This window comes from Triturus cristatus, chromosome 4_2 (genome assembly GCF_964204655.1).
Source record: "Triturus cristatus chromosome 4_2, aTriCri1.1, whole genome shotgun sequence".
In the NCBI taxonomy this organism is placed as follows: domain Eukaryota; kingdom Metazoa; phylum Chordata; class Amphibia; order Caudata; family Salamandridae; genus Triturus; species Triturus cristatus.
Genome location: NC_140586.1, coordinates 131,003,136 through 131,015,485, shown reverse-complemented (window position 1 = coordinate 131,015,485; position 12,350 = coordinate 131,003,136). Strand labels below are relative to the sequence as shown.

Sequence of the window (12,350 nt, the reverse complement as noted above, 5' to 3'; positions counted from 1 at the left end):
CCATTCCGTCATGAGCACCGAAGGGGTTAATACGTAAAAACTGTTTGTTTTGGGGACTTCGTAGCTTTAAGATCAGCAAAGTCCCCATCACTCCCTCAGCACTGCAATCGTGAGGGGGTGATCTTTGACCTGGAAGCACAAAACATGGGTAGGCACGGGGTTCTCACTGCATGACAGGGTGAAGTCACCCTGGCCTAGGCGCTAATGGAAATGTTATCCAGAAAGGGTTTAAAAACCCCAGGGAGCGGTCTATAAAACTAGGACTGTTTGGAAGTACTTGATGACAAGTGGGCATCTGATATCTTTGAGTACACTGACAAAGTGACAGTCTGCGGTTACTTAGTGTCATCCACCCCCATAGCCTCACTCCCCTCCACTGGCCGTCTAGCCAAACTGCCCTCCATCACGAGTGACAGAGTGGGTGGGATGCAAGAGCGTAAATATAAGTAACTTTATTTTCCAAATTACTCCCCGATAAAAACACAGGGAACAAACAATACATTCTGGTTTAACCACCTTTCTAATTGTGTGCCCTGGGGAGATCCATATACAATGCAAAAGATTAAACACCGAGGTCACCAAATGTCATCGCATGGCGGGCGGTTAGGCTGCTAGCACAGTAGGTGTAGACTCACAACCCCCCCCCCCCAAAAAAAAGATTTCCTATAATGTTATGGGTTTTGGGGATACCTGGGGTCAACTGTCATAGTCTTAAATTCAGTTCATGCTGTTTTAGATCTCTTTTATAGACCGCTTTCATTTATTTGTAGTTGAAAACCTATTGTGTACAAAATCTATACTCATAGTGGGCTTAGAGTCACTCCATTGCTTATCATTGGTTTGCTTTCTTGTCAGTCTCGGTCCCTTGCTTCTTTTTCAATGGCTTTGCTTCCTCCTCTTGTGTTTGTACCCCCCCCCCCCCCCGGGCATAGTTTTGTTACCATCCTTTTGATTGGATGGCGTATCAATGCACAGCTTCAATTCAGGGAATTACTTTTCTCTTTCTCTTTCAGCCCTCCGTGGAACTGCATGTGTTTTCTTGTTCACTCCCTCGTGTGCTGCTTCCCCATAATACATCCCTACCCCCATTCCCTCCATGTTGCTCCCCCGTTCCCCTTCCTGCTCAACTATTTTTGACTTTTTGTAACCCCAACAGCTCCCCATTCTGCTCCAATGATGCTCACTTGTCCTTACTTCTCCCCAGTGCTTGAAATGGAATAATAGAGGTGCAGGTACTCTGTACCAAAGTACCTGCTTGTTTCTGAGAAATGTTGGTACTCTCCAATTAAAAGTATTGCATTTCTCTTGAGAAGCGCCGGTACTCTCCCTCTCAAAATATAGAAGTGCCAGTACTCCGTATCGGACAGTACCGGCCCATTTAAAGCACTGCTTCTCCCTTGCTCTTGCCACTCTGTGGCGTTTACTTGCTCCACTATTGCTCCCACACATTTCCCCATCACTTTTTTTATCTTCATTTATTTCCTACATCTGACAGGTCTGACAGCTGTAATTTGCGACAGGCCTGATCCTTTCTAAATAAAGTGCTTTTGCAAATGTTTTGCATTTTTTCTTCTAATTTGTCACTCCAAGATGGGCGTCCACAATCTGGGAACCATAAATTAACAAGAATTAGAAATGCAATAGGTCTCGCATTTTTTGGAGTTAGAGCTATTGGCATAGCTCAACAGCTACCGGACAGAAATTGCCACTTTGCAGGTGCAGAACAGAGCATTGCTCCATAAAACGGCCTGAAAGCCTAAAACGATGTTGATAGCCTACAAAATAAAAAGGCAGATCAGGATGACCAGGAGGAACGGCGGACGTACTGGGATGGCCAACACACGCAAACAATTAGTGAAATCACCTGGGCGTGACCCAAGCATGCAAAGGCGGGAGTATCAGACCCAATGCACCAATAAAAACCTGTATTCCTAAGTGGCGCAACAACGAACAAATATCAATTCATGGGCATGCCAAAATCCAATAGAGGAGATAACAACAGGTCTTGCAGACTGCGCATGCGCGCTACCTAGACTCGACCTACAAATGGCAGTCTTAGCATCACAACGCATACTAGGTGATGTTTGCATGCATGTAAATTAACCAGCTAGAAGGATCTGTAGTGCCATGAAACATACGTATGCTCATATGACCGGGCATGCAGGTGCATACATAATTCAGCCTACAGGATTTCATTTCGCCCATGCGGCAATAAAACTGTTTTTTGCCAATGCTTAAAACATTGGCACACAGCATTGGCAAAGTCAAAAGACAAGACCTATTGCCTATTCCAATGTGTTCTATTGTTATATTTCTATAAGATTGGCATATTGAAGTGTCATCTGATCGCACTACAGAGACACCAGAGCAAAAGGCCGGGAGGAGTGCGTGGAGTTCAGGATGTACTGTTTATGGTGCAGAATATGACGAGAAGCAAAAGGTAGGGAGTAGAAACCTGGGGGGTGCAAAGAAAGAAAACAGTACCTAAAGTGGCGACTTCAGCCACATGTGGAGGAATTCAATCTACAGAAGAAGACTACCCTAGGTTGACCATCTCACTCTATGCCCTTACGGACATAGAATCCTGGAATTTTCACCTAGAGAGACCTGCTTTCAGATGTACTAGTCTAATCAGGTTAACTGATGCACATAATGACTACAAAATTCAGAATGCATGAGATGGCCATGCTTAAGCCCAGAACTGGAAATATTGTCAGTAATGACAAGGGTTAAGGTGGTCACCCTAGACTTCCAACACACTGTAGTAGTCAAAGCGAGGAGCAGCTTTCCAATGCACTGGACCTCTCAAAGATACACAGGGGGGAGTCTCACACTTAGTTGCTGGTAGACAAACTGCACCTTGTCAATGAAACACACTGGATGAGAAAATGCTTCGAAGAGTCCATGCACTGAACGACCCATTCAATTGGTGGTCACTTGTAACCTTGTTTGCTGTGAAGGCAGAAGGTGTCTTATTAAGGGGAGGTGAGGGATATTAATCTCTGTTCTTGTTAGCCGCTTGTGATCCCTAGGTAGCTCAGTGGACTCTACAAAGAGCTTAAGAAGCAGGAAAAAGGAAAGGCTACCCAGCGGAAATGGAAAACGAGAACATAATGTTGAGACAGTTAGCAAATTGTCCATAAAGCGAGAGTCCTTAATTTGGCGGCCTAGCCATCATTTTTTTTAGTTAATAATAAAAAGGGGGCTACTTACGCATTGGTCATCTAACTATTTCTCGTCCCATGAATTCCAAAGTAAACTTTATGAAGGACCATATGTTAGGGGACCCTAAACAGAACTGTGAGAAGATGAGGGCTTGGTGGATATTTTTGAAAGTGCTAAATATCTTTATAAAGCTTACCCCCAAAATATGGGGTCTCGCTGGAGACCTGATGTCACCGAACAAGAATAAAACTGCTTTTTTTATACACCAAGTTCTGGTGCAATGAGCAATGCCACTGAAGTCCCCCGGTCCGAGTTGAAACTTATTTTGTTTGCTACAAAGGAAATCAGGGGTTACACCTCAACCTACTTATTTTCATGACGTATTTAACAGTCAAGTCTGTTGTTAAACATTGGTAAATGTTCGTAGATAAGACATTTCATGGGATATAAAGTGATTTGCCCTTGATCACTAAATGTGACTAGGGGAATACACTTGGACTGAAACCAAAGACCAGAGGGTTCTAATTTCAGAAAGGCATGTTCAAACCATCCGACACAGGAAAGAGCCACTAAGGTCCACTCTGTCGCTGCCGGGCTCAAGGGCTCCACTAACGTGGATTGAATTATGGGATCGCTTTCCTTTTTAATGGCATAGCTTAACTTTTAGACACGCGAATCCCAAATGCCTGAACAGGGAAATTGTGGTCGGTGGACACGAAGCCAAAATAGATAGATGGGTAAATAACTATATAAAAAACATAACAAAGGAAAAACACTCCAACTGCAAGGCCAGAAGATTGTGTCTATCTTTAAGTGACAAGAGGATCAGCGAAACCAATTTACAAAAGGTCTTTTTGGGGTGTACGTCAAATTTATACTGAAAAAACAAGACTTGTGCAGAATTGACAACGGAGTAACAACCGATGTGTCTAGGGTGTAGTTGCTCAACTTATTCGTGGATGCGTAACTTAAGGGCGAATAGTTCTAACACTATTTTATGCCTGTGGCCTTGTCAGAGAAGGACTCTGCGAAATCCAAGGCAGATCTTATGCAAATATGATGAACCCCCACTCGGGTGTAGCTTCGTGCTACTCCAAAACTCCATGTATCTGCATTCCTCACACCTGTTGGGGCATGTGTGGCTTAAAATGCAAGTAAGAAATCCCACTGCCCTGATTTTGAGAGGACCGGAAGGAAGGATTTTTGGTAAACATGTGTTGGACTGAATATAAAGTCAAAATAAGCATTTTTCAAATTGTTTCAAATTAAACACGTTGGCATAGGAAGACAAGTTTATGCGCCCTTCATTTGTTAATATCATTCACTTTAGCGAGTTCCTTCGTGCATGCACAAATTACACCAGTCTGAGTTGGAAAGGTGCATAAATGGCATAGAAATAGGTGTAACTCACACTGCACTGTAACTTACATATATGTATAAGCTTCACCTATTTTAGTGAGCCGGGCACCCGGTATTTACTTAGCCCTTAATCATATTTTAAAGAGCGTTTTGTTAGATTGGTGTCTTTATAAATATAATGTTGCCTATTTCTATAGCACGAGCCGGAGTGGGGCCTGCTGGGTGTTAACTTCTCACCTTCAAGTAACACATCTTTGGTGCAGGGGCTCCAACCACCACGCTATCCAACAGACACACAACGAGTAGGTATTACACAACTAGGATGCAGCCAAATCAAAATAAGCACAAAATCAAGAAGCTTTGGAAAGCCAACAGATGGGATTCCATACAAACCACTGCTGCAGTAGATACAAAAACATATAAAACGACTGTATATAGAATTTGAGTCAAATAATCCAATAAACAGCAATTGCAATTCAGTGCATCATTTCTGCGCTGTGGTATGGTTCCGCGTGTACTGTAATGCAAGAACTCTATGGTGGGTGGAGGGATACACTACACAGCAAACTGCATGATGCATTACTACTCTTGAAGGAGCCAAAGCCCACTCACTGTATGGTATGCATATGTTAAAAAAATGGTAACATTAGGCACCAATCAGCAAGCACTCTCAAGTAGGACCTAAAGAGGCAGCAGCAACCCCGTGCCGTTGTGTAGGCCGTGGCTGTAAATCAGGTACTATTTTGACATTCTATGTCAGGGCGGAGCGCGCTGCTCGGCCTGCACCGTCGGTCATACTGTTCACCCCACGCATGACCTGATCACCCCAGTCTACTGGCACTCTTGGCTTTTCTGCGGTGTCAGCCATTAGATATGTTATGTTGAGATTTGCAAAAGTGTCAGAATATCAAAAAAACAAAAACTGAGACTGGATGAAATGCTCGAGTGGCGAAGTTGACAGTGCGCTCGTAAGTTTTCCGGGGGTTAAGATATTTTACAAAAGTGCCACTGTCCGTGGGAATAAAGGTGGGAACGCAAGTGGGACACAGCCGCCCTCGTATCCTTCCTGGGGCCCGGGTGACGCCGCCACACATACACACGCCATCCACACCCAAGCGCCACCGAGCACGCCCACAGGTCACGTGCTCCGCTCCCATAGGAGAGAGGCGCCAGAGAAGCCCTCAACGGCTGACAAGCCCTGGTTGGGGTCATGGAGGGCGCGCACGCGACCCCAGCGAAAGTAAGGGGCCAAGCACCCACCCAGAGAAAAGGAAAGTCGCGGACACAGAGCAAAAACAACAAAAGCACAGGCGACAATACAGACCACCCACCAATCACAGGAGGAGCTGAACAGGCCGCCAAGACGAGCGGGGAGTACCGTAAACATGCAGCCTATGGATAATTTAACAGATGACAGGACCCCACGCAGCTAGCGCGACTAAATGAGCATGCACGACCCCTAGGAATGAGACGAGAGCAGGAGTACGCGAGAATACTCGACCCCCAGCAATGACACATATGGGAGCAGGAAGGAAGGGGTACACGGCTGTGTATAGGAAAGAGCGACCGTCGGAGCGAGAGGAGAGGCGCGACTGGTTGAGCGGGAAACTCGACTGACTCCCTGCCAGCGCTCCTTCATTAAACCAAAGGCGGCCGAAAAAGGGGTGTGCACTCCGCGGGTCAAAACCACGGGACATAGACAGGGAAGAATTTGTGATCGGCGGCCTTAAACCACCACTAACGGGCATTAGAGAATAAACAATACTCACCAGGAGCAAAGAAGAAACATTTTTGTTGAAAGGTCTAGCTTTTTCTAAAACCCTATTTCCTTAAAAAATAAAAAAAATTCACAGACGAAAAGTGAAAGTAGAGACCACACCAATGTCGGTGAACTGACCGCTGAGCACTTAAAAGGAGGCAAAACAGTTGCTGAAACCGAACCTCCGCACCCTCTTCCTCAAATGGAACGTGCTTCCTGTCAGAAATGACAACTGCAAAGACCTCGGTGACAGCCAAAGCATAACAACCACAAGAAAGGCACTGCCTACCAGTGACAGTTGTACACATTTTTCACTGCCGTTAATCACGCCAAAATGTTTTGCCTTTAGGAATGGATTCCCACCAAAATCGTGGCTATTGAGACCCAAGAGTACACGAGCATTGGACTGTTAGAGTCTTCCCAAAATGTAGCACATAAGTAAGGGAAAGAAATGTGCCCTAGTGAAACTCGAATACAGCCAATGTTTGCCATTCGGACTGGCCAGCCGTCTGCCAGCCATCTCTAAGGCGTGACACTCACACTAAACGAGTGAGACTCGGATTTATAATATATATATATATAGGAAATGCGTTTTGATAAACACGCCAGTCTTACGCCTATTTGAGAATTAATGTTGCAGAGGTCCAATGCCCTCTTGTAAATACTGTTTTTCTTCTCGAAATAGAATCATCACCTTAATCTGAAATCCATGCTTTTATTCACCTTTAAAAAGGTTTCCTTTAAAAGTCGTTCCTTACATGTAATTCTGTCCCCGCTTTATCGAGAAGCGCACACGTAAAGCGCCCTGGCACCCTAGGGATTATGAGGAGCCACATCAAAAACTATAAATAGAATATAAATAAAATGGCTGCTCTTGTTGCTCCTATAGAATTCAGAATCGTGGCAATCTTCAGAAATGCACGCTCGTGACATGCATCAACAAATCAGCCGTTCGGCCGACAAGATTAGATGGGTGTTAATGGTCGAATGATTGTATATAGGTTTCGAGGTGCTTTCCATCGGTTTTGTTGGCACACTATCTCACATGACCCCGCCTCCCTCTGCTTTTCAGCGGAGTGTACCATTTGCCATGGTGTTGGGTTTGTTTACATTCAAATCGTGCTGGCTGTTCTGGTGCCTAAGAACGCCAAAGTTTGTGTTTAATAAACGGTTCGAGTCGTACACACACACACACACACACCTTGTATTTCGTCAACGCCGAAGTGGCCAACAGCACGGCTACTATGAAGCACACTTAGCATCTACTGGCAAAATGTAGGCCACAGAGAGAAAGCTGTGGGTGGGGTTAAAAGATGATAGATACGACATTAGTCGGGTTTGTGGCCATTCCACACAAGAAATAATGCATGTTTAAAATAAAACTGATCCGCCGTTCTCCGCGACATTAAAAAAATGAACCCCCCCCCCCCCCCCCAAAAAAAAGGCTAGAACACCGACAGGCGACTGATCTGTTGTATCATAGCGTGGAGGCTCGTAGGCAGAGATTACAATCAAACCAAAACAACATGAATGTATATCTTCCTCAATAACAACATTCCACTGCAATTGGTGCATAGCCATTATATATCCTTACAAATGTCAAAATAAAACCAGGCGCTCCAATCAATTCGGTGGTAAGGTGTAAGAACCGTTCCTCAACATTATAAATCATAAAAAGAGGAACTGCCATGGTTTCGAAAAACGTAGAAATAATAAGCAAGGGCTAGCATCCTGTTGATTGACTTGTGTGACAAGACATCAAAACAATACTGCTAAGAAACTCCGGCAGTCGGAAAAAAAACGCAATAAATATAAACCCGAGCATTTTTTTCCAGATGCCCTGCATGCAAATAAAATGGAGGGAAAGACAGGCAGAGGGGTGTGTACGGGGACATGTGTGGGGGAAAGGGAGGAGTAGCAACATGATTTAAAGTCACTCTGCCTAACATTCAAGTGAAAAATTGCCCCTCTCCAAATATGTTTCTCTCCCACACAGGCTTCCGCCCACCTTCCGCTCTGTGCTACAAAGTTGTCTGGCATTTCTTACCTTGCTTGGAAAGCACGAGCGCTTCTTCCCGGTGCACTTGGGTGATGATGGAACCGCTTTCCATCTAACAATGACACAGACCCAGGACCCTTCGCTTGTCTCTCTCTTTTTTTTGCTCAAAGATCCCCTCTATTCCCCCTCCTCTTCTTCTTCCTCCCCCCTTTGATTTGGAAGCTCCGATCTTCAAAATCGGCCAGAAGGAGAAGGGGGGAGTTCTTTTCCTTCCCCGTGTTGAGATTTCTTTTGGGGGGGCGGAGGGGTTCTTGTGCACCAGGCGGGAAAGAAGGCAGGTCCCCAGGTCTCAGAATTGGTCCAACATGGAGAATCCGAGCTAGAGCAGCAAAACAAGAGGGGGAAATGGGACATGGGCAGTTTCAAGGCCCCCCTTCCTTCTACTACAGATAAACAAGCTGCTCTTGAGCCGGCCTCCCTCACTGAGGCGTTCCTCCCGACGGTCCCAGGAGGTGCTCGGCTTGCAAATGAAAGTCAATGCAGCTTCGATTGGCAGGAGGGAAAAATGCGAAGCTTTTAGCTGAAATCCGGCGTTGTTTTTTTGCAGCCCATGGGACTGGGGCATGGAGGGGGCGCTTGAAACAGCGGGGCTCCTGTGATTGGCTGCCAGGGCAGTGGGCGGACGATGGAGGGAGGCATTTTTACTATGCACTGTTTACCTAACAGCATTCCTGGGCAGAGCTGGGGGAGGGGGTAGGGGGCCAGAGAGGGGTGGCAGGGACTTTCGGGCTTCATGTTTACAGTGCAGCGCTTGAGAAGCGAGCAGCAGAGGCAGGGCTCTGGACCGGGGTGGGAACGCTGGGTGGTGGAGAGGGAGGAAGAAATACGACCCAACATGGCAGCTGCAACCGAGTGCAAACACTCTCCGTGGGCAAAGGCATGGATACCCGACGGCTTAGGTGCATTAGAGATTGCAAATATAAAAGTTACGTTTCTTTTTTTTTCCAGCCGGGTATCCGCTACAAAGCTGACGCCCCCACTATCCGCCAGCTCCAAGAAACCATTTGGGTCCCAATGAGCGCTACGCACATTTAATGTGACCCTGTAGGCGTCGAGTTGAAGACAAAAACAATGCACTGTCCAACCAAAATACCCCAAAAGCGTCCCTGCGTCGTGCGTGTTATGCTCTGCATCTGCTGTTCCAGACTACAGAACAAGCTTCCTGCAAAGGCTGCCCACCCAGCCTTAAAAAATAAATTCATAACACACCTCTTCTAATACCTCTGCTTTGCAATTCAAAGCACACCTCCTCTAGCCCCTGTTCCGCCTCTTCACAGTCGGGTAGTGCCGAAGGGATATACTCTGTTATATAAATACAACACTATAGAATATCGTACATTAAAACGTATTGTTTCTTAATCAAATTGTGCCTCGAGGCACTCACTATCGGTAACAGAGCTTTGAAGATACTAAGGGCCTTGTGTGAGTGGCTTATCCGCTTCAGGGTTTTTATTTGCATTCTGGGATTTTTACCCTGTTTATCTCGATATAAAATCAAGCCTGCAGTCCCAGAGGGCAAGGCACACGTCGACTACCTGACCTACTCCTGCGTTGACCTCTGAAGCGTGAACGTTTTGGTGTAGTGCTGTGAAATACACAACTTCAAACCTTTCTCCGCCAAATGCTTTCTTGGGAGGTGCATACAGATGTTTCAGTCTGCAGTGCGCAAACCTCTAGAAATCTAACTCTCAGGGAACTGGAACCATGTAGTGACGCCTCTCCCCATTTTGTCCCTTTCCTTTCTACAATGACACCTACTTTCTAGTCAGTTCTAATTATTGCCCCCCTTTCTTCTTGATCCTCTATTTCCCAACTCCCCATCAAGCTTCTTCCCTCCTATCTCTCCTTTTCCACCACCCATCCTTCCTTCCACAATGTAAACATTCTAAGGCCTTTTAAAAGTAATAAGAGCCACTGGGAGGTAGGGAGAAGAGGTTAATTTCCTAAGAGTGTAGTTCTGCATCTAGGCAAATTAGATCAGAGTGCTTTGTGGATTGTTTTGTATTTGTTGATATTACAATATGGAGCAAGAGGAAGTGAGCTTTTGTTGGAAGTGTCTTTCTGTTTTTTTTCTTTCAAAAGTGTCTAATGGATAAACACGTTCCCGGAAATGGGGGGAAGGATACAAGTAAAAAAATATATATATTTATACATATACATTATTTCCAAGAATAAATAGCACAATTTACATCATACGGATTAGAATACATTTTAAAGTTAAATAAAATGCTAAATGTTATTACTTTGTGCTTTTATGGTTGTATGTATTGGCTGAATAAATATATTTTGACTTGACTTGAAAGTTAAGAGCAATCTAAACTTTCAAATTACTCATCCTGATATTGCACAGTATCGCAATAAATAGTCAACCTCAGTTTTTTTTTATTTCTCCTGATATTTCTTGATAAAAATCTCAAGATAACATCAAAAAGATATCTTCTGAATCAACATAAATATTCTTTGCAATTGTGGTTACAATATCTAAAGTCTTTCTTCAACATAAAGTGACTGGTGCTTCATTCCTTGAACTTATACAATTCTGCCTAAAAATAGGTTCAATAATTTTTCCCTCTCACTCAGAAAGAGGGAACAATCTACCATTTTTTATGGGCTACAACAAAAGGTTTCCAAAGTCAAAATCAAAATCAGGGCATTTACGGTAGCAAAAAGTGAGGTTCTTATATTTAGTATATGTTTGTCTCATTTTAAATTACTCATGAAAGTAAGACCAAGATATCTATAGTCAAGAACTTGCTCCAGCGGGACACTATTTGAATACCAAGTAATTTTTTTGCGTGCTTGGAGAAAATCAAAGTCTTGTTTTTTTCAATATTAACAATAAGTCTGTTGGAATCCCAATAAAAATGTAGAGGATAGATTTACGATACAACCCTACCAGGGTGTAGTACAAGTCACCAACACACATTAGACAATGGACACATATGCCCCCATTTGAGGAGAAAAAGTGTTTCTTTTGGTAATGACATCAGTAAATCAGCGATCAAAACGCTAAATAGCAGGAGTAATAAAACACACCCGTCCCTTAGCCCATTTCCACTGGGATTTTTTTACAATTCCCAACTATTTAGATTTACATGAACCCTATTACTGTGAGGGAAGAGTAGACACTGAGAATAATTTTTGCTTGAAGTCATTTATTGAATGGGGTATTGAAGGGGCAGGAACACTAACAGTGACAAAGCAGAGTAGGCAAACTCATGAAGGGATCCCGCAGCATTGCTCAACCTCACAGCATGCTCATAAACATCCTAAGAGGCCACAGAAGTCGCTGAAATCATTTATACAAATAATTACCATATTAAATGTTTGACTACATTTATTGCAAAGAACATAGCAGCATAAACATCCATATTACACAGGGACCTGTGAAAAACGGATTACAAATATTTCATTTTCAATATGAAAAGTATGTCATAGGTCCATGTGGGTTTTATTATCATAACCACAACCTAAAACCACTCTGCAGGGCGTTAATATTTTCAGTTGTTTAATTAACATTAAATTCATGAAAGGTAAACTGAGCTTCACAAAATATGAGGCTCTAGTAAGCCTGTCAAAGTTTGTTTAGTTTTTTTAAAAAGTTCTCACACATCTGACCATGCATGCACAGTACATTTACAAACCTTTGCAAAAACCAAACATTGAAAGATCATTAAAATGGAGTTCCTGTGGCCTAGGCCCACGCCTAGGCAAAACATAATATGTCACAGTTGGAAAACGAGGCAGTATCTGTGAGGCCTGCACAAATAACATGACTACATTTGTCCTTCACTGGGAACCGAACACCCCATTGTAGCGCTTGACTCTCAGAGGGTAGCGTTGTAGAGCAGTCTAAGGCTTACTCAAGGGAGGTGGTGTGGGCTAGTAATCGCCATTTACCAGTACGCAGAGATAACACTCAATAATGGATTGTCCAGTCTGTACTTTGCTTTATAAAAGGAAGAGTAAATTTACTAAACACACACACACTACTCAATACTATGCACC

At 43.9% G+C, this 12,350-nt stretch overlaps 1 protein-coding gene across 1 annotated transcript in view; it reads right to left on the bottom strand.

Annotated features, from left to right (window-relative positions):
- CTDSP2 (CTD small phosphatase 2) overlaps positions 1 to 8,937 on the bottom strand; it is a 120,605-nt gene extending 111,668 nt beyond the window's left edge. Inside the window, exon 1 of the mRNA XM_085600799.1 lies at positions 8,331 to 8,937. Coding sequence (XP_085456925.1) covers positions 8,331 to 8,394 — 64 coding nt within the window. The 5' untranslated portion in view covers positions 8,395 to 8,937. The remainder of the gene's footprint in view (positions 1 to 8,330) is intronic.
- Between the last annotated feature and the right edge of the window lie 3,413 nt (positions 8,938 to 12,350).